At 39.7% G+C, this 27,021-nt stretch overlaps 1 protein-coding gene across 1 annotated transcript in view; it reads left to right on the top strand.

Annotated features, from left to right (window-relative positions):
• The window catches only part of rbbp6 (retinoblastoma binding protein 6), a 36,382-nt gene extending 13,750 nt beyond the window's left edge, over nucleotides 1-22,632 (top strand). The window contains exons 11-17 of the mRNA XM_039774116.1: nucleotides 12,978-13,062; nucleotides 13,183-13,243; nucleotides 13,339-13,396; nucleotides 18,087-18,452; nucleotides 18,597-18,695; nucleotides 19,006-20,772; nucleotides 20,922-22,632. Coding sequence (XP_039630050.1) covers nucleotides 12,978-13,062; nucleotides 13,183-13,243; nucleotides 13,339-13,396; nucleotides 18,087-18,452; nucleotides 18,597-18,695; nucleotides 19,006-20,772; nucleotides 20,922-22,302 — 3,817 coding nt within the window. The 3' untranslated portion in view covers nucleotides 22,303-22,632. The remainder of the gene's footprint in view (nucleotides 1-12,977; nucleotides 13,063-13,182; nucleotides 13,244-13,338; nucleotides 13,397-18,086; nucleotides 18,453-18,596; nucleotides 18,696-19,005; nucleotides 20,773-20,921) is intronic.
• Nucleotides 22,633-27,021: the final 4,389 nt, after the last annotated feature.

Genomic DNA, 27,021 nt, shown 5'->3' with positions numbered 1-27,021 from the left:
ATAATAACAATTACAAATTAAGAATGATGAACATGACCCACTGAGCAGCACTAAAATGCTTTTATTTTACATCTTAAATTTTAAAAATAAACACTGTATTTGTTTCATTAGTAGGCTGTTTCAACATTATTGAACTCTATAAAGTTGTCCTACAGTCAGGCTTTTTGTGGTGGTTTGGAGGCCTTTGTAGACAAAACAACCCTGTGGTTCCATGACACACAACATAAATTGAGCTAAAATCACATGAAGTGGTATTACAATGGGTATATCACACACATTGCAGAGTCCCTAATTTATTTTACTGACACTCTCTCTTACCTTTTTTCCAAAGTTCAAGAAGCATTTGCTGAATGTTCAGTTATTTGAATGCCATGTTTGAACATTAACATATGAAAATCTTTACTTGAGAATAGATCATTGAATTCAACATACTGCATCAACCTCCATGTATTAGAAAAAACAGATCTCTGTTGTCTAAATCCCCGCCCCATGAGTCATACATTTGTTGTTCATGACAGCTCTATTTTAAAATTGCTTTGACCATTTTGTATATGGTACTCATTAAGATTACTTGTCAGTAATTTCCTGGATCACTACAGGGTACAGTACAGAAAATATCTAGTATCCAGTCTTTCGGTTTATATTTACTCTGACCAAAGAGGTGCACGTTGCAAATTGCACCTTCTTTCAATCCCTATGCTGTAATCAGGAGCCCTACCTAGCTCATTCACTAAGGGAATTTCTCATGGGAGATTTTCCTTTAAGCAAGTCCACTAGTATCATGTTTTTTGACACAGTTGTGCCAGCTGAGGAGTTTCAGGGGCAGGCCAAAGTGGAGTAACATTGTACATGACCTAGAGATAATCTCACGGTTTTAGAGAATTCTAATTAAAATCAAACTCTGGGTTGTCTGAATATAAGTGTGATCATAGTGTGAACTCATTCAGCTGTGTTGTTTTCACTTGTCTATCTTTTCTTTCATTTTAAAATCTAGGTATTTCATTTTGCATGAAGCTTTTATATAGTTACATTTTATGCAATAAACACATTGCTTAATCTCGAAAAATACCTATTCAGTGTCTTTGCTGTTTGTTACTATAGTATGCTTTCTCTGATTCTTATTTATTAAACTGAATGTCCACTGTTTATGTAGTGTTGTTACTAAAATTATGTATTAATGCCAATATTTTTTCTTTATTAGCATTTTGCCAATATATTTTTTAACACTTAATCCTTTTATTCATAAATCTTTGTGAATACATGTCACTGCGATTCATCCATTGCAAAGGTTTTTACTGTTTGTATATCTGATGTTTCTTTGTTGAGTGTGTTTTTAGGGAAGTTAATTTTTGCTTTGTGAATTCCCCTACCATAACCTTTTGTCTGTGGGGGAGGAGTGAACACTTCAGATTTGTCAAAAATTTCGATCTGTGGTTTTTGACAGATCTTAATGTTTTCGGGTCTCAATACCAATAAAAATCAATATCTCAAAGATGGGTGTTTGTCTGTGTGTAAGTCTAGAGTTAAAATGGCTGGGAGGAAAAATACCAAACTTGAAACTTAAGCCTGTTATGATATGGCGATGTGCTGGTTATTTTTTTAATCCAAATCGTGCAAGAGATAGAGGCACTCTAGGGGAACTCTCAAATACTGTAATTCTGTAATTAATTATGAATTCTTCTTGTCAGTTGCTATCGTAATGAGCTATTTTATAATCAGAAAGATCAGCATCAGAGCAGTATATAATTACTGAAATGTTATAGAATAGTTCAGGTAACTTAGTTCTAGTAAGCCTGTATGATTACTTGGATGTGTCGCCTTGATTGCACTTAATTAGAGCCAGTGCCAGCCTATTAAGATTCTAAAAAATTCTATCTGTTGCTTTTACACCATGTTGATTGTTGTAATGAACGAGACGGACTTTTAATGTCATGATTTCACAGAGAAACTGAGATAATAAAGGTCTTGATATAATGGATTTTAATGGGGACCTAGGCTGCACAATAGCAAATATCAGAATGTCGATGTGAAGGAAAAAAAAAAAGGGTAACTCGTGTTCTATATCCCAAATATCTGGTATCCAGTCGTATGCTCACAACATCACAGACCCCTGTATTTTGGCTAAAATATTGTTAAAAACAGTTATGGAAAAAACTCTTGTGAACAAAAGTGGAGCATTCATAAATGTGAACGTGTTTTGAATTGAAGACCTGCTTCTCTCGCTCTGTCTCTCTTCATTGGTCAGGAGACCTACCCAGTAATTGCCCATTAGCTACTAGGGCTGGGTATTTGCAGTGATGTCCCAATTCAATTTCGAATCACACTGTCCTGATTCAATTCAAAATCTATGTTATCTTGATTGAATTAACGTGCACTGATACATGTGAAGTGCTGGCTTTTTCAGAGATTACTTAACCATCCATAGAGAACATTAATATAATGTGTCAAATTTCACTTAACACTTTATTTGAAGGGTGACTACATAGTATCTTCATAGCATATGCATAAGCATGGAATTACATTTAAGAATCAAAACCTGATTAGTAATCAACAGTTAACATTAGTATTTGTAATATGTGTAACAAAATATCATTGCTGTTTTTATATAAAAAAAAAAATTCACAGCTGCGCTGTCATTCAAAATTCACATCAAAGTCCACATATTATGGGATGGCTTCTTTTTTAATACAATGCAGTGACATCTACTTTTTAAAATACCTATATCTAGCAGATATTAATAAATAGATATTGCTTCTTAAATAATGTTATTCTGTAATCTGTTAGCCAAGTTTATTCCTCTGTTGCACATTTTAAACTAATATTGAATGAGTCCAAATTAAAGATACAGCGGGAAGATTCTTGTCTTTCTATAATTCTACAAGTTACACATGCAGTTGCTCACATGTAATTATGGTTAATCAGTCACGTGTGTCCTCACACTTCCTCCTCAGACTAATTAGTGCTAAAGCTTGTTGACTGTGGCACTGGATGAATGGAACATAAAAGATAAACAGGCACCATGACTGACTATTCCATCAAATGATCTCTGTGGTATAGCTTATAGAGCTACTTTAAGCCGACTGCTTTGTACTCAAGCTCACTTCATCACAGGCTGCTCTGAAAGTTACAACAAGTGCCTGCTTGCTTGGCAGGGTGAGGCGTGTTAAAAACATTTTCCATCGTAGCAGTACAGCTACTGCAGCCATGTGCTGAAAGAGAAGCAATGTTTATTGCACTTGCCACCACACCAACTTGTGACTGATGTGGTCACGCAAAGAAACATTACATTGGAGATACTAGAATGGTTTTTTGATTAGTGGCCAGCAGCAAGGTTGCCACTGGTGTGAGAATGCTTGTCTGCAACACATCTGTCTCAGGTGCACAGACATTTTTAAAATAGTGGTATGTCATTGTCATGTAGGAATCTACTGCCCTGGATGTCCAGCTGTCATAAGTTAGGGCTGTTCTATCCGCTGACCTGGGAGATGTGGTGATGCTTTGCTAAAGATCTTCATAAAGCATAGGTACAATGTCTTCACTTATCATTTGTTGAAAGCACGTGTTTTCAACAACAGTGTAGGGTCTCGTATATTTACAGATAAAAACTGCTATAGATTATTTTTTGGGCAGAAGACAAGTTAAGCTTTGTAGATTTTTTAGGCTCTCTTCATTTGGATATCAACTGAGACAATGTTTCTGGGTGATGTCAGAATATTTTTCAAGCCTGTTGTGTTACCACAATACTTCTGAGTCACACAGCTTACATGCTTTTATCCAGCTGTGCTTTACTGATGCACTGTTTGAATCTGCTGTAAGTCCATACATCTGACTTGAGTGTCAGAGATGCTGATTTCAGTTATGGACGACATATTTTGTGTGAAGTACAATTAGTATTTCCATTGAAAGCCTTAACAGGCACACTAGAGAACATCTACTGGATTGGATGCCAAAAACGAAGATAAGGAAAAATCTACATATAGTAATAAAGCAGGACAGAGATCCACTGGATCGATCTTGACTTTTTAAGAATCAATATTCAATTATTTAAAGCAAAAATAATGATTAATCCACAATCAATATTTTTACCCTGGCCTATTAGCTACCATGCCACTTCATATGAACATTAATGTGCATAGTCTGAGAGAATTGTACAGTTAGAGATCAAAAGAAAAATTGAGTAAAACATTATCAGCTGGAAAGTATGTGTCATATCTGTGTATATCAAAGGTGATGACCATGTAAAAGGTCAATTCACTAGTGCAGTTTCACAAACTATCGATGACAAACCCAGAAATACTGCTTAGCAACTAACGAGTGCAGGGAGAGGCGGGTTTTAAATTTAAGAGCTCAATTCCATTCAAACACATCTCATTCACGCATTAGAACATTGTGGCTTATTTAATACTATTTTAGCAGAAATATGTGTCTGGGACATTAAGAACATATGATTAAAGAAGAAACGAGATTGTATTGATGGACATTTTAAAATGTGTTTACTAATGTTCAGCTTTGGCTCCTGTTGAAGTCCATTATATCAAAAACTTTTATCTTCATTCACTATTAAACCTTGACATTAACATTTTTATCGTCCATCACTACAAGCAAAATGGGATAAGTGACAAATATAAGTGACAATTTAAATATAGAAAAATTATACATAATCAGAAGATGCCCTCTGGGTAGCATAAATTGTATCATATGGAGGAAAAATAAGTCTAAAACAGAGGAAAGTTGATTACCCTTCATAGCCTGCAAAAATTGCTCTACCAGTCATGAAATGTAGACATCAAATTTAAAAATTGGTGTTCTTTGTAAAACAGAAAGGAATGACCAGCTAATTTTGTTTTAGAATATCTTTATATGATACTCAAATGCTAATCAAGGCATTTTGAAAGACTTTTAAATTTGCTGATGTTTACTTGCAGCTGTTTCCAGTCCAATGATAAGAGACAGATGCACATCTTTTAATTAGAAACTTGCATGAAACTAACTTTATGTTGTGCAAGTACTATGTTTCACCATTTAGCTGCTGCCAAACTGCAATTTGGACAGAGCACCTTCTGACAGTATGGCTATCTTGCAAGCTAGCGAATTTTATGGATTCTTTCCACTGCATGAATGCCTGCATTGTTTATTTCAGAAATCCTCATTTAACGATGGTTTCCTCACTTGTCAGTCAGGACCAACAGGGTGTTCCTATTCCTATTTGTTAGTCATTTTTTTCTTGATTATTTGCCATTGGAAGTGCATAGATGCTCTCTCTGATCCACCAAGAATAACTTGCATCTCCTGCATTTGGCTGCTATTTATCCTGTCTGCGCAAGTCCCTGTCTGCTCTCCTGAATATTCTTGAGCCTCATAGAATGCAGGGACTCCCAGCTACTGTCTTAATGGTCACTGTCACGTAGCCCTTCCAATCTGATAAGCAGTCTGTCGAGCACAGCATAATCCAGAATTGACAATGTTTTTGGAATGTGTGGCCTGACAGTTGTTTATAAAAAACATTCACATTGATAAACATGTTCACTGTAGTTTAAGATCGATTGAGCAATGTGTCCACAGAAAATGTAATTAAGAAGCAAGTCTGGAACTGGAATTTCCGGCCACAGACCATCACCATTAATTTGTGTGCCTATACGATTTCATTATGGATACGCTGTGTTAGGACTGATTGAGCATCATTCTTAAGCTACTAACTACCACTTTATCAACGTTAACATTTTGAAGAGTATTTATATGTCTGAGCTTTTCCAATATATTGTCAATTCATAGAATCAAGTATGTTTAATTATCTTTCAGTTTCTACTTTAAAATAAATAAAAAAAACTGTTCCCTGCCTCCATATGTTGCCAGTTTGAATGTAGTACTGCTAAAGATCTTTGTTGGCCTGCCATCTACAATTAGAAAAGGATTAACCAGTAAGAATCGGTTCAGTCTGTTGGTTTTTGTCTTGATTGACAAGGATGAGACTTCCATTAAAAGAGACACTTTGAAAAAAAATAGCTGTGATAATTAAGAGTCATTCAGCAATACATAATTTAGAAAAGTCCCATTGTTAAATAGAATGTCTTATAAATATGGCCATTTTGAAATAAAGCCTACAACAGTGTAAATTGAACCAAAATAAAATGTCATTTTTGTTTCATAATTTGACTTTTGATTGTAATTTTTATCCATAGTTTGACGTATTTTGTGGGTGTATGTTAATTTAATTTTTTTTTTTCAAAATGTATTCCATACACATTTTAAATTTGTTTTTTGATACCAGCTTTCAGATCTCAGTACAAGTACTGAAGCGAATAACTGATAACTTTCTATAACTACACAGACCCACCATTGGTCGGAGAATCACAAGTCTATGTGTTGCATCTGTTCCTGCATAACCGCACGTCTCGCTAGTTTGCTACAATTTATGGTTTCCCTTTGAATTCTCCAATGCCTTGAAATTTGCTGGCCCTTACAGACTCCACAGTGCATCAAGGAGAAGAAGGGAGCAGGGTGTGGTGGTTTGTCCATCATGAAGTCCTAAGCACATTTAAAGGGGAGATCATGGTTTTAGGGGGATTCTCCCTGACTGAGTCTAAAAAACTACTCACTGCCTAGCTACAAGCAGCGGTGAATTTTGAATTTTCATATTCGGAGGTTCTTAAATTTTTTAATCAGAAGACCCAAACAAGAAAATCAATACCATACTGGCACCCACGAAGAGGATTATTATCATAATGACTGCATAGTCATAAAGAGACAAATAACAATGGCTATAGAAAAAAAAGAAACATTCCTTTTGGACAATATTCTCACAGGAATGTTGCTAAAAGAAGAAAGTGTGGAAACGAGCATATTGTTAAAACAATACTTCATCTAAATCTGGTTACCCTGAGGAGGGTCAGTGGGCAGCTGATGTATGTCCCAGCAAGCGTAGGGTGCAAGGCATGAACAAGGTTATTGAAAAAAGAGAAAAAAAAAGTAGAAATAAAAATGCAAAAGCTGTATAAAAATATAAAAAGGGGTCCTCACATAATACATGGCCTCTTAAAAAAGGCCTTAACTATCTTTGGCTCACACGTGTATGATAGGTAATTAACTGGACATTACCAATTAATTGAACACAGAGTTAAAGTACAAATAAGCTACATCATTTTTGTTTTCCATGAAGAGTTACAGTAGTTTAACACTAGAATTACCAGAGCCTACGAAAAAACTCGTAATTCCCTCCCACCTTAAATCGCTTCTTAAATCCCTTCACACCTCTCCGCCAGCGTCCTTTGTCCTCTAAATGTGCTGAGAAGCTAGAAGCAGCCGGCTATTCCATTCTCCCACCAATTTAGAACGTGCACGAACTTCTCCCAGCTCATGCCTTGATTGAGTATCTGGGAGTGAAGTGGAGTTTTAGAGTGGAAATAATAGATCGTTATTTGGAACACATGCATTTCATGCGAGTTCCGTTTCTACAGTAATCTGTGTAAACACATTGTTAAAACAGAAACGTTTTTTATATTCAAGTAGTAGATGACAAAATGGCAGGCATAAACTATATAATATATGAAGCCTGAAGTCCAAATATCAAAGAAACATTTTCACAAAAGGTACAAATATAACACAACAATTGCACTTTTATTCAAAAATATAGCTGCAGAAAAAAAATGCCGCCTTAACATGTGACATTGACACCCGCTTACGACGACCGCCTCCGTGGCGCAATACAATGAGCTACTGACTGGGAATCAAAAGGTTGCGAGTTCGATCCTGCACCACTCTGTTTTGAAAAGTAAACTGCTCTTATTCTTACTATTTTAGAATAAAAGCATACATTTGATTTCAGTCTGTAACAGCCGGTGTAACTTATGATCCTTGTAAAGGTTAGCTTTGGTTTTTTTTTTTTTTTTTAAATTCACTTTACATTCTCTTAGTCGCATTCAGAATCAATCCATACAAACCCATCTGACACGGCTGTTTTCACATAAAGACACGCTATAGCTCTGCAGTGTACTAAAACATCATCAGATTTTAAATCAAGTCCTAAAAGTAAAGAAAAACCAGTTAAGAGACAAAAATATTAATATATGGTCATTTATTTATTAAGGAAAATGATCGAATATTACATATTTGTGAGTGGCAAAAGTATGTGAACCTTTGCTTTCAGTATCTGGTGTGACCGTTTTTTTTCAGCAATAACTGCAACTAAATGTTTCCGGTAACTTTTGATCATTCCTGCACACCGGCTTAGAGGAATTTAGCGCATTCCTCTGTACAGAACAGCTTCAACTCTGGGATGTTGGTGGGTTTCCTCACATGAACTGCTCACTTCAGGTCCTTCCACAACATTTCGATTGGATTAGGGTCAGGACTTTGACTTGGCCATTACAAAGCATTAACTTCTTTAACCATTCTTTGGTAGAACGACTTGTGTGCTTAGGGTCATTGTCTTGCTGCATGACCCGCCTTCTCTTGAGACTCAGTTCATGGACAGATGTCCTAACATTTTCCTTTAGATTGTTCCATCAATGAAGGCAAGCCGTCCTGGCCCAGATGCAGCAAAACAGGCCCAAACCATGATACAACCACCACCATGTTTCACAGATGGGATAAGGTTCTTATGCTGGAATGCAGTGTTTTCCTTTCTCCAAACATAAGACTTTACATTTAAACCAAAAAGTTCTATTTTGGTCTCATCCGTCCACAAAACATTCTTCCAATAGCCTTCTGGTTTGTCCACATGATCTTTAGCAAAATGCAGATGAGCAGCAATATTTTTTTTTTGTAGTTCACATTGTGTAGTTCAGTGTTCTCCTGATGGTGGACTCATGAACATGAACAATAGCCAATGTGAGAGAGGCCTTCAGTTGCTTAGAAGTCACCCTGGGGTCCATTGTAACCTCGCCGACTATTACACGCCTTGCTCTTGGAGTGATCTTTGTTATTTGACCACTCCTGGGGAGGGTAACAATGGTTTTGAATTTCTTCCATTTGTACACAGTCTGTCTGACTGTGTATTGGTGAAGTCCAAATTCTTTAGAGATGGTTTTGTAACCTTTTCCAGCCTGATGAGCATCACCAACTCTTTCTGAGGTCCTCAGAAATCTCCTTTGTTCGTGCCATGATACACTTCCACAAATGTGTTGTGAAGAGCAAACTTTGATAGATCCCTGTTCTTTAAATAACACAGGGTGCCCACTCACACCTGATTGTCATCCCATTGATTCAAAACACCTGACTCGAATTTCAGCTTCAAACTAACTGCTAATCCTAGAGGTTCACATACTTTTGCCACTCACAGATATGTAATATTCGATCATTTTCCTCAAAAAATAAATGACCATGTATATTATTTTTGTCTCCTTTGTTTAACTGGTTTCTCTTTATCTACTTTTAGGACTTGAGTGAAAATCTGATGATGTTTTAGGTCATATTTATGCAGAAATATACAAAATTCTAAAGGGTTCACAAACTTTCAAGCACCACTGTATATTGTGTCTGGAAAGAGCAGCAAGATTTTGTTTTCTTTTAAATTAGTAGTTTTCAGAATCCCATAGATCCATGCATTGTTAGTGATTTGTAATATTAATATATATGTAAAAAGTACTTTTTAAAAACCATGCTTATATTAAGTTAAAAAGTGTACTAAAAAGTAAAAAATAAGTCTCTCATACATCACTTGTAAAATAAAAGCGTAGTTAATATAGATTAATTGATCAATTAGTTAAACTAATTATTGATTTCATGTATTATCATCGGAAATGAGTAAGTGTGCAAAATTTCAAGTCATTTGGACAGTAGGAAGTGGGTTACATATCGGTTACATGATTTGTGCCAGACAACAAAGAGGTGAAGTTAATATAAAGCATGGTAATAAGCAGTTGCATGACAGTTACTAAAGGAAGATAAATATGTTACATATTGTCTAATCTGTCTGTTACACCTTATCAGGTCAAGAAGGCCTAGTGGACACTTTTGTTTTAAATTATTACATTTAACACACTACCATTGTTTTCCATTTATTGCATTGTCTAATTATTACCTTTTGTATTTTGTAATTTTTATAACTATCACATCAGTATCAAAATAGACTCTGCTTCTCAACTCCAGGAAATTTCCTGGGCAGAGTCGGTGTGCAGTTTTCACATTTCCCTCCAATTAATGCTCCTCATCTCATGTCTATGTGGATCATTCACTTTCCCTCCTACTTTACAAAATTACAAAATTGTGCGGATTGACCATTAATTGGTCTCCTGAGTGTGAGGTAGTAGGTCAAGTTGTACTTTTTTTTCCTGTTGCTTTTTTCATGGTGGTTTCTTGTTTTGCATCAGGTGCTGCTGGGATAGGATGCAGCTCTTCATGCCGTAGAATTGGAATAAGTGGGGGGTTGAGATGGATTGATGTACAGTCCTTTCTTATGTGCAGAGGCAATTAAGACGATAGCCTGTTTTTAAATACTTAGCACTGTGCATGTATATTAGAATCAGAATCATTTTTATTCACCGGTACTTAATGTGCAAGAATTTGACTTGGTAGATTTGGAGCTGCTTATAACAGAACACAACATCACATACAAATAACATAAATAGCGTAAGTTAAAAGATGCAAGTGAAATTTTGAGTGTACAGTGCTCTGCACTTGCACACACGTACATGTATATATGCTGTACACACACAAACACATATTTATACAGTATCTGACAGAATGAATGAATGAATATACAAAGAAGTCATGCTAGATTACTGGCTTGAGAGGGCAATGGCTTTGGGAAAGAAACTATTGAGATGTCTGTTAGTTTTAATTTTAAATGACGTAAAGCACTTAACCAGTGGGGAGTTTATGGAATAAGTGATGAGCAGGGTGAGATGTGTCCGCGGTGATCCTTTTCACATGGTTAGTTACACAAGATGTCTACAAGTCTACAACAGATGGAAGGGTACAGCCAATAGTTTTCTCATCAGAAATATTTAGTTTGCGTAAGAAGTAAAATCACTGTTGTGCCTTTTTAGTGATGTAAGTGGTGTTAAGGTTCCAGTTGAGAGTGTTTGTGATAGTTGTGCCCCAAAATGTGAAGGATTACACCATATTGACTGCAGAATCTTTAATTTCTAGTTGGAGAGGTTGTCCTATATCCCCAAATGTCAGTTGTTTGGTTTATTGCAGCTTTAAAGCAGTTGTAATGTGTGATCTTGCATTGTTTGGTTTGTATTAGATTTTGCTTAGTTGTCTATTTTGTATTGTACATTATTATTTTCCAGTCTATTCTATTCTTTATAATTCTTCATCTGAATTGTCCTAAGCCCCCTTTCCTTTTGCTGAAAGCAGTTTCCATTTACATTTCATCCGTATTGTTGATGTTCACATGAACTATGGCTGACACTATTGGTTACATTTTTATCCAAGGGCATCAAAAAATATCCCATAAGCCCATCCTGCAGCAAGTTTTTCGACACATACAATTCTTTAGTATATCATCAAGTATACTACCTTAACTTCACTGCTGTCATTTGGTCTTGTGTGGTTTCTTCATTGACTACTCGATACACCACTTTTCTGACTTCAATCTTGTCTACTTATTTCAGGAGGTTTCTGCTCACTGCTTAGAGAACTTAGTATAGGATATTTTGTACTCACCACTTTAATCTGAAAAGAAAAAGAATAAGTCCTTCCAGGAGATTTTTATTTCCTCCTCCTTCATAATAGCCACATGTGTCACTACATTTCAGAAACAAGTTAGGTTCCCCAAGCTTCACTTTTATAGCTGCCATTGTTACAGTGTTACAGTTTTACTTGGAGTTACCTCTTTGCTTTTTTAGAATGGCCCATAATCAACAAACACTGTGTATTGTGCAAAATATTTGTACTTTTAATCGCCTGCTAAATTCTGTGGCTGCTTTAAACAATTTTTTCCCTCCCTGTAACAGTGTCATCCTGTTGAAAAGAAGTTCAAGATCACAGTTGTATAATGTAATGGGAGTTACAGCATTAGCCTTTTTGATTTGGAGATTACATCTGCAGGTTCAGGAAATTTGAAAACTGTTGCCATTGCTTAGTAACCAGTAGGCTAAGCAATTTCAAACAATTGTGACTTATATTCTAAATTATACCACATTAAATAATAATTAATATTATAACATTTAAACATATATTAAAATACTGATGTGTCCAGAAATAAATGTGATGCTTTGTTAGTTATTGACACACATTTAAGTAAACAACATTAATAGCTGCAAAATTTGCGTACAGGGATCTGAAAATAGTGGATTTGTCTCATGAAACTACTGTTCAAAGCTGTGCTTTGCTGCAGAAGTAAAGTTTACTTCAAAGACGCTGATCTTAGAAGTGCTGCTTCACTAATTAGAGAAACATCATTAAGGTAAACTTAAAAAAAAAATACCCCTAATTTATTTTTAAACACCATTGTAAATTTATATGGCCAGATGTTTATTGTGAATGCAGACTGGAGTTAAAAACAATCCTCATTTTAACAAGTCTGCTTATGTCTCTTTATTGGGAGATACACATAGGTAGACTTCATCTAGACATTTTTCACAATATTCTGCTTTTGAATTTACAGATAATGATCATTCATTGAACAGATTAGTCACTTCTGATTTTGAGTGTGCCCTACATTGTTTAAAGAACAGAACAGCTTATTATTTTTCCCCCTGAGCCAAAGTTTTGTGTTACTGGTGCAGCTAAATGTTTTTTTTTTTTTTCTTCTTAAGGAAAAAATTCCATAGTTCAATATTCTTCAGGCATGTGCCATTTTAAATTGAAAACTAGGTTCAGAACAATTCTTAATATTTCAAAATGTTTTCCATTAAAAGCAGTCTCACTATGCTGTCATTTACTGTGTGTTTTCCTAGTTATAATAACTAAATGCCTTCTGAAAATCTAATGTTCTCCCAAAACCATTTTTATAGACTATAGAATATTTTAAATGCCTCCAGTAGCAGTTGAGCAGGTTAGATTGAATTGCATGTTTTCCTTTGTTGCAGAGATCAAGATAAATCTGCACTGAGCAATGCTCCACCAGTAACTACTTCTGCAGACGCATCTGTCACCACTGTCTCATTGCCAAAGGTGAGAATATCCAATCTTATAGGGTTTATTTACCCTGTGGTCTAAACTAATTTCTTGTACTGTGTTTATTTCTCCAGTATATCCCATAAATATACATTTATTTATTTATTATCGCTGCAGGGATATCAAGTACCAGTGCTTGGTCAGCCACTTCCTCATGGCCACTGCATCCCTACCACAGGTATGTACATTGGAGGGGGAAGTAGCTGGTAATGTTCGGTACAGCAAAAGCATGTGAAAGTTCCTAACTTTGTAATAATTTTATTTTCTATTTAGGACAGCCAATTAGGTCTAGCTCAGCTCGCCCTGGAACAAGTCGCCAGGCCTGGGAAACGTAAGTAGCTTCCAAATGGTTCTAGTTTATATCAAGTCTTATTCAGTTTGGATTTCAAATTAATGGATTGTTTTCTTATTAAAATAGATTTGTTATTTTGAATATGCCATTTATGATTAGTATGATGTACATGGTTTGAGCAGTAACATCAAAATTCCATACAATTTTTATTCTTAATAAGACTTACTTACTCTGTAAAGACTCCAGCCTTAAGGACTTGTTTTCCAGGTGATTTATTAAAAAGTAAATAAGCTTTGATTAGCAGCTTATATTCAGATGGACAATGTGATTTTTTTTTTTTAAATAAATGTAAATTTCATAACTAATTATGGACAGTTTGTTACCCATAATTTTCACATCCCATAAAACTAACAGAATTATGGGGTGTTGGTGTGGTACTGGACACACGTTTTAGAACACCATTTACTGTACAGTGTTTATATGGGTCCTCGGAAATCTGAAAGTCATGGAAAAATAAAAAACAAAATTCCAGTACTGAAAAAATTCTTGAAATTGTTTACACAAAAAGGTACTTAAAAGGCGTGGAAAATCTTAAAGTGAATTTCAGTAGTCATAGATCATGAGATAAAAAGTCCAATATTTCACCAACAAAACACCCATACAGTGCATCCGGAAAGTATTCACAGCGCATCACTTTTTCCACATTTTGTTATGTTACAGCCTTATTCCAAATTGGATTAAATTCATTTTTTTCCTCAGAATTCTGCACACAACACCCCATAATGACAACGTGAAAAAAAAGTTTACTTGAGGTTTTTGCGAATTCATTAAAAATAAAAAAATTGAGAAAGCACATGTACAAAAGTATTCACAGCCTTTGCCATGAAGCTCCAAATTGAGCTCAGATGCATCCTCTTTCCCCTGATCATCTTTGAGGTGTTTCTGCAGCTTAATTGGAGTCCACCTGTGGTAAATTCAGTTGATTGGACATGATTTGGAAAGACACACACCTGTCTGTATAAGGTCCCACAGTTGACAGTTCATGTCAGAACACAAACCAAGCTTGAAGTCATTGTAGACCTCCGAGAAAGGATTGTCTTGAGGCACAAATCTGGGGAAGGTTACAGAAAAATTTCTGCTGCTTTGAAGGTCCCAATGAGCACAGTGGTCTCCATCATCCGTAAGTGGAACAAGTTTGAAACCACCAGGACTCTTCCAAGAGCTAGCCGGCCATATAAACTGAGTGATTGCGAGAGAAGGGCCTTAGTCAGGGAGGTGACCAAGAAACCAATGGTCACTCTGTCAGAGCCAGAGGTCCTCTGTGGATAGAGGAGAACCTTCCAGAAGGACAACCATCTCTGCAGCAATCCACCAATCAGGCCTGTATGGTAGAGTGGCCAGACGGAAGCCACTCCTTAGTAGAAGGCACAAGGCAGCCCGCCTGGAGTTTGCCAAAAGGCACTTGAAGGACTCTCAGATCATGAGAAACAAAATTCTCTGATCCGATGAGACAAAGATTGAACTCTTTGGTGTGAATGCCAAGCGTCACTTTTGGAGGAAACCAGGCACCGCTCAGACCAGGCCAATACCATCCCTACAGTGAAGCACGGTGGTGGCAGCATCATGCTGTGGGGGTGTTTTTCAGCGGCAGGAACTGAGAGACTAGTTAGGATAAAGGGAAAGATGACTGCAGCAATGTACAGAGACATCCTGGATGAAAACCTGCTCCAGAGCGCTCTTGACCTCTGACTGGGGCGGCGGTTCATCTTTCAGCAGGACAACGACCCTAAGCACACAGCCAAGATATCAAAGGAGTGGCTTCAGGACAACTCTGTGAATGTCCTTGAGTGGCCTAGCCAGAGCCCAGACTTGAATCCGATCGAACATCTCTGGACAGATCTTAAAATGGCTGTGCACCGACGCTTCCCATCCAACCTGATGGAGCTTGAGAGGTGCTGCAAAGAGGAATGGGCGAAACTGGCCAAGGATAGGTGTGCCAAGCTTGTGGCATCATATTCAAAAAGACTTGAGGCTGTAATTGCTGCCAAAGGTGCATCGACAAAGTATTGAGCAAAGGCTGTGAATACTTATGTACACGTGATTTCTCAGTTTTTTTATTGCATAAACCTCAAGTAAACTTTTTTCACATTGTCATTATGGGGTGTTGTGTATAGAATTCTGAGGAAAAAAATTAATTTAATCCAATTTGGAATAAGGCTGTAACATAACAAAATGTGGAAAAAGTGATGCGCTGTGAATACTTTCCGGATGCACTGTATCTTGTATTAATATCATGAACAACAGCTGCTATACTGTGGATACGTACTAGCCGTTAATCTGCACATGGAATTTCTGTTGTTGAGTTAGCGTTAAGTGGTAAGTAGTTAGCAAGGTAAATTACACTGGGTTTATTAGATGTGTCTCTGATTTGAGTAGTCAAAATTCTGGGAAAGTGCAAGTTTAACTTGAAATATTTAGAAAATGCTGACTACAAAGATTGGCTTCAGTGAGACAAAAATCAAGGTGGCATATGGTTGGGTGATGGACTTTGGGAATATGGATGAGTCTGTTTTGAAAAGCTACATGAAAGGAAGTAAACACTGTAAATTGAATAAGTGCAACAAAACCAGTAGCTCTGTTCAGAAATTGTTTAGACCTTTTTTGGGGGCTATTGTTACATCTGACCTTTGCACCAGTGAGCTGTGCAAGTGGGTTAGCCGGCAGTACCACTAGTGAGAGCTGTAGTTGTGCTAGTGATCCTTCACCCTTATCACCATCCTTGTCTTCATAAATGAGGAAATTTGAATGTTTGGACGTTAAATGTGATGGACACGCATTATTCATACAAGTCATGGTGAAGACATGGGCAAAGTTTCTTGGGAAATGTTTCCTGATAATGGATCATAAAGAGTCATTAAGCGTGTGTGGGCATCATTCCCAAGTTACAGCTCATACTTTTCACCTTCAGCATCTATAATCTGCCCAAATTATTTTTTTTAGAATCATTTATTTGCCTAAATAGGTATTGGGTCACTCGCACCCCAACACAGTGAAGTTTCTGTGTTTTTACATTTGCTTTAAAGTGTTACTTTTGTAAAGAGCACTCAAAGAATTATTATTTATGATTTCTTTCTCTTGCACACACCAGAATATTGACATGAGCCCCACAGTGCACATTGTTTGTTTAATAGAACGTTTGTTGTCCAGAATTTTTTTTTTTTTTTAATGTAGAAGCCTTGCCAAAAATTGTGCAAGTGGTGAGCTTCAATGTCACTATTTGCAAGCAATCATTAATTTAAAATAGCCTCATGTTTGAGTTGCTATTTGTCCTGACTAGGTTCATGTAATTTTGCTGTGGTTTTTCAGAAACAAGAGTATAAAGTAGTTTTCGATTTTGTGCTAGTTGGTTACTGGAAATGTCATAAGTCCTGGAATTTGAAATGTACTGAATTGTACTTTTTTATATTTGATACCAACACCAGTGAAAATTTAAAATACTCAATACTTTGTGATACCATGGCAAAACCAGAAATCCCATTCTGCAGTTCTTTATTATAGTACCTCCATTTATTGATGTGAAGTATATTGTGCATTTTTCTGTAATATAAAATATATAAATACTAACAGTAACAACAGCGCTTAAATACCAGTATATCGGCCTGTGCCTCCACTCCAGCCTGAAAGACTTGAACTTTAATGAGTGGCAGAGACATGGATCCCCTCCGTGTAACATCAAATGGAGTTTTTACAATATTTGGGGATTTTAGTATAGGATTTATAAAGAATTAAATATCATAACCTATCCAGTTTATCTTTGCATGTACGAATTCTAAATTTAGACTTGTTTTTCTTTTTGACATTTGTCAATGCAGTACTGTATCAACAACACTCAGGATTTTATCATGTAGCATTGTGATTTCCAAAGTAATTTGACTCCTTCCAGTCATGCATGACTTTCTCGGTACTAACCATACCAAAAAAAAAGCAGGTACCATTACATTATTGCAACTTTAGTACCGAATTAGTACCAAAATGCCGGTTCTAGTGACATCCCTAGCATGAACACCAGCTGTGTAAAATTTAAATACTTAAATTTATAAAGATGACATTCTTCCCATAGCACTGTTCCCTAAAGTACCCTTATCCACGTTAAGTTATCCATCTTCGTAAGCATACATACACACTGAGCACTAAGCAGCAACATATACAGTATAAAAAGCCATAGTGCTAATACATGTATTCAGCATTGAATGGGGAATCATTTTATTTCTCAAGTCAAGTGTTTTTCCAAGTCTGAATAAGCAGTAAACGTTTAAAAGAGATATACCAGCCTTAACATTTTATTAAAAGAATTGTTCGCCCTTCTGTTCATTTACAGTTGCTTAATGATATGACTTTTGAATGATATTTCAGCTTCTTTGTGCTTATAAACATAAATGATGTTGTACACTCTCACTTAGCCTTTATAGTTAAAAATATTTAAACTGCCCCGACATTTTTAAAAATAGTAATAATTTAAGCTCATTTTCAGTTTATACCAAAATTAAATGTTTTTAAAAAAAGTGGAAATTCTGAGTAGAAACCTAGTACTGGACACAGCTTTTGTCTGTTCTGCACTTGTCATCAGCTTTTTCTCCTGAAGAACCTTTTACTGAATTAAGCAAGGTGAATTATGTGAATATTCCTAATGACTAAAACCCCTAACCCTTGTTCCGTTTTGTCTTTGCAGATCGGCTAGCAGAGGAAGACCACCTAGTGAAAGACCCTCAAGAACACAAGCTGTTACCTTACCCAGCAATGCCCCAGTGTATGCACCTCCCCCATCACTCTTTCCTCCTCCTCCTCCACATTCGCTGCCTTTGGCCACGGGGGTGCCCCCTCCTCAGTTTCCACCACAGTTTCCTCCAGGGCAACCACCAAATAGTGGGTACAGTGTTCCTCCCCCTGGCTTCCCTCCAGCACCAGCAACAGTCAACACCCCTTGGGTACCTCCTGGAACAAATGCGCCATTGGGTAACACCATTCCCTCAATCACACAGGCACCCCCTCTCTCCAGGGAAGAATTTTACAGACAGCAGCGGCGGTTAAAGGAGGAGTAAGTTGGGTCTCGTATCTCTAAGTCTCTTTGCCTGCTACCAATCTGGAAGGCTCATTTATGTGTGTCACACAGCACTTGTGGTAACACTTACTGCTTTTTCATGTTTTTTTTTTTTTTCTCCTTCAACTCTTTAACAAAAAGGGAGAAGAAATCCAAACTTGATGAGTTCACCAATGACTTTGCCAAAGAGTTGCTAGAGTACCGAAAGATCCAAAAAGAGAGACGGCGCTCATATTCCAGGTGATAAACTATGGCTGCTACTTTGGCTAGTGTTGCATAAATGTTTATCATATTAATTGGTGATTTTGAATTTGTCTCACTATAGTTGTGTACATCAGTGTACCCCAAGATAAAATGGCAACCCATTATACCTTAAATTGAATAATGCCAGCATGTGTTCTGGCTACCACAGACATCAAATGGACTGTGCAGGCTAGAAAATACATGGGTCTATAAACTAATGTAGTGTCTCCAGGTGTGTGATGGACAGAGTATGTTTTAGTAGAATGTCTTCTGATGTATCTATATTTTTTTTATTATTGCTTCCTAGGTCCAAGTCATCTTATAGTGGCTCTTCCTTCAGTGGAAGCTCCTACACCTATTCAAAGTCCAGGTCCCGCTCCTCTCGCTCCTATTCCAGATCTGTGAGTCGCTCACATTCACGGTCTTACTCCAGATCTCCAGTCTATCCCAGAAGAGGAGGGGGAGGAAGGAGTCGAAGTTACCGTTCTCGATCACGTTCCCATGGGTACCACCGCTCCCGCTCCAGGTCTCCAGCCTACAGGGGAGGAGGTGGAGGAGGAGGCGGAGGAGGAGGAGGAGGGGGGGGGGTGGAGGAGGAGGGTGGTGGAGGTGGTGGGGGATATCGTTCACGATCGCGATCCCCTACTTACCGGACTCATTCTCCCAATAAACGGCCTGTGCCTCCACCCCAGCCTGAAGGAGAAAGAGAGTATTACAACAGGTACCGAGAGGCTCCACCCTATGATTTGAAAGCCTACTATGGCCGTTCTGTGGACCAGAGGGACCCCTATGAGAGAGAGAGATATAGGGAATGGGAGCGGAAGTACAGAGAATGGTATGAAAAGTACTACAAGTCCTATACCCACAGTGCAGGCAATCCACCTCGGCAAAGACCCCCTCCTTCCAACAGAGAGCACTTTACTCCTGAGCGCTTTGCACCACTTGGGCCAAGACGTGATAATTCTCCATATGGTAGAGGACGTAAAGATGACTATCCACCTATTGGGTTGGGCCAGAGGGTCCATAATATTCCTGCTGCTTACCCTGAACGGTTTATGTTAAAGGAAAGCCATGGCTGTGGCAAGGAGCTGAGCAAAACTTCAAAGGAGAAAGAGGCAGAAAATCTTCCTGGGGATGCAAAGAGTTCAAAACACAAGAAACACAGGAAGAGAAGAAAAGGTGATGAAAGTGAGTTATTTGGAACAGCACCCCAAGAACTGCCACGCAAGCCTGTAGCCGGAGACGACGTCAAGGGAGAATCTCTACTGCTTTCCCTGAGTCGAGATGATGCCACCCCTGTTCGAGATGAGCCAATGGACAGCGCCTCCATTTCATATAAAGCAGTAGCAGAGAGAGACAAAAAAGAAAAGGTCAAAGCCAAAGTGGAAAAAGTAAAACGCAAACCAGATATCCCAGCCACTAAAAAGGACTCTCAGGTGAAGCCACTCAAGCCCCCAGAGCGAGACAAATCCCCTAGAACTGAGCCACCACCCAAGAAGCCCAAAGAGGAACCATCCCAGAAAGTAGAATCAACAAAGTCACATGGGTCCCAGAGGGAAGCCCCAGCATCACGCAAAGCACCCACTAAACCAGTGAAACATCACAATGAGCTTAAGGCGACAAAAGAAGAGAAAACCAAAGAGAAGCGTGACCAGACAAGAGAGGCAGCAAAAGTTGAAAAGCCTCCCAACAAAGAAGAGAAGCCCAAGAAGGACAGTGATGAGAAAGCCAGTAAGACCACAGAAGCAAAACCAGAGAAGAAGAAGAGGAAAGATGACAAAGATCCTGAAGTGCCTTCTATCAAGTCACCGCGAGTTGAGGCAGCAGAAGTACCTAAGCCAACACCCAAGCCTAAAGTAGAATCTGAGGCAGACAAGCACTTAGAAAAGCCTGCTGTCAAGGAAGAGAAAAGCGCTCCTCTGAGGAAAATCAAAATCAACCGTGAGATTGGGAAGAAGATTGTGGCTGGAGAGAGCTCTGTTCCTGTGGTGGAGAAGAATCGGCCTGAGAAAACAAAACCAAAGTTGCGGAGAAAAATACAAGCTCCTGATTCCTTGCTTGTAGACTACACCAGGTTAGTGTGCATGCTTGATCAGTCAGGGACTGGGAAAAGTGCCCAATGCAGGCAGGGTAGAGCTTGAAGTTGGGGTGGTGCTGAGGTTTGTTGATCATCCACATAAGGACATAAGGTGATATTTTTCTTTTATCGTTTTATTTTTATAGCACAAGTTCAACGGGAGGAAGTCCAGTGAGGAAGCAGGAAGATATCAAGAAAACGGTAGTGAAGACTTTGGAGGAATACAACAATGACAGTTCTGCACCAGCTGAAAATGAAATAGTGATGATTAAGGTGCCTCGGTCAAAATGGGAGAAAGAGGACTACGAATCAGAAGAAGACGAAGGGAAGGAAACACAGGCAACAGCGAGCATTAAGCCCACAGCTCCTCCAAAGCCATCTGGGGACTTCAAAATTCCTGCCAAGGATTCTCCTAAACCATTTAAAGAGCCTGCAGGAGAAGAATTGACACCAGAAGCCAAGACTACAAAAGCTGCAGTGGCAGTGAGTGAGAAAGACAAGGCCAAAGACAAGGAATCGACAACTGATAAGAGAAAAGAGAGGGAGAAGAAGCCGGAGCGAACTGCTGATCAGAGCTCTGGGAAAAATGGCTCCACTGCCTCTGGCTCTTCTAAAGACAGGACTGTGGAAAAGACCGAAACTGCACCTCGGGTGCCCCAAAATAAAGAGGGAGCTCCTTCCATCACCTCTGACAAGAAATGTGAGTCTGCAGTGGCCAGCAAAGAGCATTCAGGTTCCAAGCGTAAGGAAGACAAGTTGAAGGAGTCCATAAAGAAAAAAGACTCTCCCTCTGCAGGGCGGGAATCCCACCCAAATTTAAAAGGCAGAGACCGGGACGCTCACTCAGATCCACCCAGGAAGACAACAACCACAGAATCTAAGAGGCCAGAACAAAGCCCTGTTAGGGAGCGGAAGCCACGAACCGACCCCAAAATTGCACCCAGTTCCAAAAAGCCTGTTTCAGAAGAGCCACGAGCAGACCGGGCACATGGAAAGGATGCACGCACCAGTAGAGATCACAATCTCCACAAACCCCACCGGACTGATTCTCCTGAAGGCAGGTCTGAGCGGGAGCACGCAAAGAACAAGCAGCCGCTTGTGCGATCCAGTCGCCTCTCCTCTGATTTGACCAAGGAGACTGATGAGGCAGCCTTTGTGCCCGACTACAGTGAAAGTGACAGTGAGAGTGACCTCTCGCCACACAGTAGCAAGCATGCAAAAGAGAAGGGGCCGACAGCTGCCCCTGGTGAAAGCCAGGGCCACAGCAGTGCCAGCCCGTCTGACAGCCCAGCACGCAGCCGCAGTAGCAGTGCCAGTTCTGCAGGCAGCCAGGACAGCAAGAAGAAAAAGAAGAAGAAGGACAAGAAGAAACACAAAAAGCACAAGAAACATAAAAAGCACAAGAAGCACACTGGGCTGGAAACAGAAACAGAATTGAAAGGTCAAAAACATAAACACAAGAAGAAGAAGTCGAAAAAAAGCAAAGACAAGGAGAAAGAAGAGCCCAAGGCAAAGGTGCCAGCCTAAAGGGGCGCTGTAAATAGGGGACTGCCCATTGGCTTGGCTTTTTTATTATTGCATATCTGTACAGAAGTGTGTGCGCAGATTGGCGTTGCACTTTTTTTTTTTTTTTAATTTGAGAAAGTGCGAATTTCTTTGAACCCTAAACAGACTTTAATACAGCTGTGTGAACGCGTGTATCCAGCTGTGAGCATTGTGCTGCTGGCCTCTCAGTATGGAGAGATGGGACTTAATTTACTGTGAATTAATTTTTCTTTTGTATCTAATTTATCAGCTGAATGATGACCCATCACAAAAACTTTCTATGTTGTTTTGATTGTAATAAATTTTTTTCAGCAATTTTTTTTTTCTTTTTGTTAACCTCCTAATGAGGGTTCACATTATAGGGGTGGAAAAATTGTGGTTTACTCTGCTTAAAGTGCATGATAAAAAACAAAAGGTAGAAGGTTTTGAGCTTTAATCTTTCTGAAATATACTGAAGTAATACCTACAGAGTCCAGGGTAGACTTTGGGGGGCTTAAAAAGTTGAACTTAGTACCTGCATTTATGTTTTAATTGCTTCATTCTTGTTTCTTATTGGTAGGTATTGGGGAACGGGTTGTCCTCTTTTATGGTAGAAAGTTCACCAGATCTGCTCTAATCTATTCAGGGTCTTTGTGGGATGAAAGAATAGAAAAGTGGCTTAGACAGGGTGCCATTCCATCACAGGACCAACCTAAAATCTAATCAGCATGTCTAAAAAGAGCAGGAAGTGACATGAGGTTTTAGCTGGGCTCAGGAACTGAAACACAAGCTAAAGGAAAGAATGGTTGGTGACGTGTGGTTCATTCTGTGGGTTGGCACTGTTTAAGCACTGGGTCATGAATCACCAATGGGTTGTCAGCTCAAGAAAAAAATAAGCCAATTCACTCACTGACTAGCTCATGAATTCCACTCCACACTGTTTGTGCTTAACCCCGCTCGATACACCAAGGAGGTCCACTCCCAAACCCCTATGTTGTTCTATTCCAGTCATTAATGTGCCCATTTCACCAAGGGTGGACCACTCCCAACCCTCACCCTTGGAATAATGTAATACAGCATTCTGGTTATTAACACACCACACCAGGGAAGATTATATTCCGTTTAGCATTGCACTCATTCAAAAAAGGGAGAAACTCCGATAATTTGAAGTTTCTCGTTGGCACTAAAACTCCCCTTTCAATCGTGTACCGCATCAGTACATTTAAAATGTTACAGGGGAAGATCTTGCTGGGGGTCGTCATTGACTAAAGCCAGATACAATGGGGTCCCAAGGCCAGCACACTTGATGACCACTTCAGTCAATGCATTATGGGGATACATATCCCAGTAGGCTGCTTTCTGCCCCCTCCCGGTGTGTCCAGAGCCAACAGGACAAGTTTAGAGGAGGCTTCTCAATCCTAATTGGACAGCAGTTGGCATCAGTCGCATGAGCAAAGTTGGCACAGTGCTGAAGGATGCTAGCTGTCAAGGACCAGTACAGACCCCTGCAGTGACACTGCGCATGCTGGCACTGACCCGTTTTTGCTTTGCTGTATGCATCATTCTTATTTCGTGGTTGGTGCCAGGTTAGAGAGGTTAAGTGGGGTGAGCACCAGCTAGCAAACCTTTTCAATCTGCAGTTGCCGTATTCAATCCCTTCCAAGTAAATCTGCACTGCAGTTAAGGGTGGCACAGTTGCCTCCCTAAAGAGCTGTGGCACTGGTTAGCAGACAGCCTGCCAGCGGCTGCTTTGTGGTGCGCGTGTGCATTCCAAGGTGCTCCGGTGGGTCGAGCCTGGCACCGTGCAAAGTGCTGGCTGGTGTCGAGTGACGTCAGCCCTGCCGTCTGAAGCTTGATGAAGTCGCTGAGCAGGGTGCCGTTGCACAGTGTAAGCTCTGGAGCCGCTTTCCTGCTCATGCAGTATCCTCCCATAAATCCCTACTGGCGTGCCAGTGCCAGGCTGCAGCCGTCAGCATATCCGTGCCGTTCCTGCTTCCGTGTCCTGAATGGAAATTCCTCTGAGAAGCCGATCAATGCCTACTCACCAAAAAGGTAACAGGGAGGCGATTCGTTAGACCATGTGTCTGCCTGGCTCTGCTGGGGCAGGTGGGTGGTGGCATGAGCTGTGTGAGGGGGTATCCTTTGCCTTGGCATCCTGCACTTGTCAGACGGTGCTCTTGCTTTGTCTTGAGCATCACTCTTTGTCTCGCCCCCACGGCGAAGGCTTCGTCCTGCTCAGCCTGCCAAGTCCGCCTAATTAACATTTTGCATATGCAGATTGGCTTGTTTTCCGCTAATGACAGCTGCAAACAATCTCTTGTCATGCCTGCTGGTCGCTGATTGGCAAGCTGGAGCCATGCAAGAACTGCTGCCCCCCAGTTACCTACCCACCTGTACAAAGGCAGCGTAAAGCTTGGGGGGTGAAGGCCGTTCTTTCTGGTACCTCGCTGGTGCAGAGCGGCATTCGGGAGGTACAAGCCAACCACTGGGCTAGATGCCAGGGCAACACATTCAGCGGGAAGCGTGCCAGAGTGTGCCTATGGGAAATGTGGACTCTTCAGCTAGGGCACAGCAGGGAGGGACGTGGGGTATGGTGCACCAAGTCAAGGGACTAACGGTTGTCCTCATGGACAAGTGGGTCTTATCTTAAGTAACTGGTAGAGTGGTAGTGGGGTAAAACACGGGACTGGAGGAGAAAGGGCACAGGACAGCTTGTCTTGGGTCACAAAATGGTGCATGAATAAGACAATAACAAGAGGCCATGAGAGTCAGGAGGGTAAAGAGCTCTTTAGAAGGGGATGATGGCACTTGGGCACTTACTTAAAGAGAAGGAGGGGCACAATTGGCACATAATAGGTAACGGATGGAGGGGGCTGCAGCACAAAGTAAGCAGCTGGAGCTGGGAAGAAGGACTGGGGTTCAGGGTGACAGTTTTCTTACCGTTTTTTTTTTTTTCAAATGAGCCACTACAGCGGGAAGGTGATCTCCCGTGACAAGAAAAAAAAAAAAAGAAGTTGGCACATTTACCCAACAGGCAGCTCCCTCCTTTGTTCTGGCATTGCGTCATGCTTGAAAAACTGAAGCTGAAACTCGATCTGAACCCCAGGAACAGCGCTGAGCGTCTCACCAGCTTTGTAGTCATTGGCAGGCCAGTTGCCATTTTTTTTTTTTTGTGTGTGCTTTTTTGGACACATTTGGACTTGAAGTATTTGGTGGGTGCTGTCGCAAAGAAGCCGCGAGTGTCTTCAGCAACCAGACAGGTGAAGCTTCTCATTTAATGGCCCGTTTGCACCACTCCTTATACTGGGAGGCCTGTCCCCTGATGGCAGATTGGCAGTTTTGTTAGCTGAGTGATTAATTGTTTTGGAAAGCGTTCATCCCTGGATTGAGCAGAATAATGAGAGTCGGTCAGAAAGGTGAATAGCACCGGAGACTCGGCTCAGATCCTGGGCCTTTCAGTCTCGATGTGGACGCTGCACGTTTCCCAGCGCCTTTGCGTTTGTTTTCTTTAAGTACTCCAGTTTTTTAGTCTTGCACCCCAACGTTAGACCTGCCAACACTGAGTGTATGTCTGTGGATGGACTGGCACCTGATCCAAGGCCTGATTGTGGTCTTGTGCCCAGCATTCATAGCATGGGCATAGGGCTTCATGACCATTACCTTGGATTAAGTGTGTTAGAAAAAGGGTGGGCAATGAAAATCAAAAGTTTGGTCATGAAGTCTTCCCAGTTTCTGAGAAGACACTTCTTTTTAGGAGTATTGAGGTCCAGTTTTCCTGTACATTTTTGTATTCATTTGTCTTACATTATGTGCCACTTGTTTTAATTTATAACCAGCTGGCAGAGACCCTTTGTGATTTACTGGTCATTTTGCGATGTGAATGCAGGAGGTTGGGAGCAACCACAACGTTTTTGATCACTTTGAGTGTGTGTGTGCGCACTCCACTGGCAGAGTGGGATAAGTGTGTAAAATGTCTACGTTTGAAATGATTGTCATGTGTAAAAAAGGTGAGTAAATACTATCCTGTTGTATAAAAAAGGGCGATCGGGTGATCAAAGTAGCTATTTGCAGGTAAATTAATGAAGACAATTAATAAGGAAAAGATCAAGCAGCACATGTCTAAAAGAGGCATATTGGAGAGGTATGTAGGATATTATTTATCTTGATTTTTCAGAAGGCATTTGATGAGGTACCACATGAATGTTAGTAATAAGAATCAAATAAGAGGGTATTCAGGGTGCAGTCGGCAGCTGGGTACAAAACTGGCTCAAACACAGAAAGTAGAGGGTTATGGTGAGGAGAACGTTTTCAGAATTGGGTGTCCCTCAGGATCAGTGCAGGGGCTGCTGCTCTTTTTAATATACAGTATATAAATGATCTTGATAAGAATGTAATAAACAGATGATGCATAATCGGCTATATTGTTGCAGAGGAACCCGGACAGCATACAGACTTGGACCAATGTGTGGCAGATGAAAGTTAATGTACTATACGTAAAAGTGAAGTGTTACATATAGGAAGTAGAAATGTTAGATTTGAATGCACAATGGAAGGTCTGAAACTTGAAAGTACCCCTTATGACAGACCTGGGAGTCATAGCAGACTCCTCACTGTCGCATCCAGAAGGGTATAGAAGCTATCACGAATGTTACACATGACAATATGTGGACTAAAAGATAAGGAGGATATGGCTTTAAATAAGGCTTTAAAACGCACTAGCGA

The sequence above is a fragment of the Polypterus senegalus genome, chromosome 13, assembly GCF_016835505.1.
Source record: "Polypterus senegalus isolate Bchr_013 chromosome 13, ASM1683550v1, whole genome shotgun sequence".
Taxonomy (NCBI): Eukaryota; Metazoa; Chordata; class Cladistia; order Polypteriformes; family Polypteridae; genus Polypterus; species Polypterus senegalus.
Note: the sequence above shows the minus strand (reverse complement) of the source record. Positions and strands in the feature narration are given on the sequence as shown.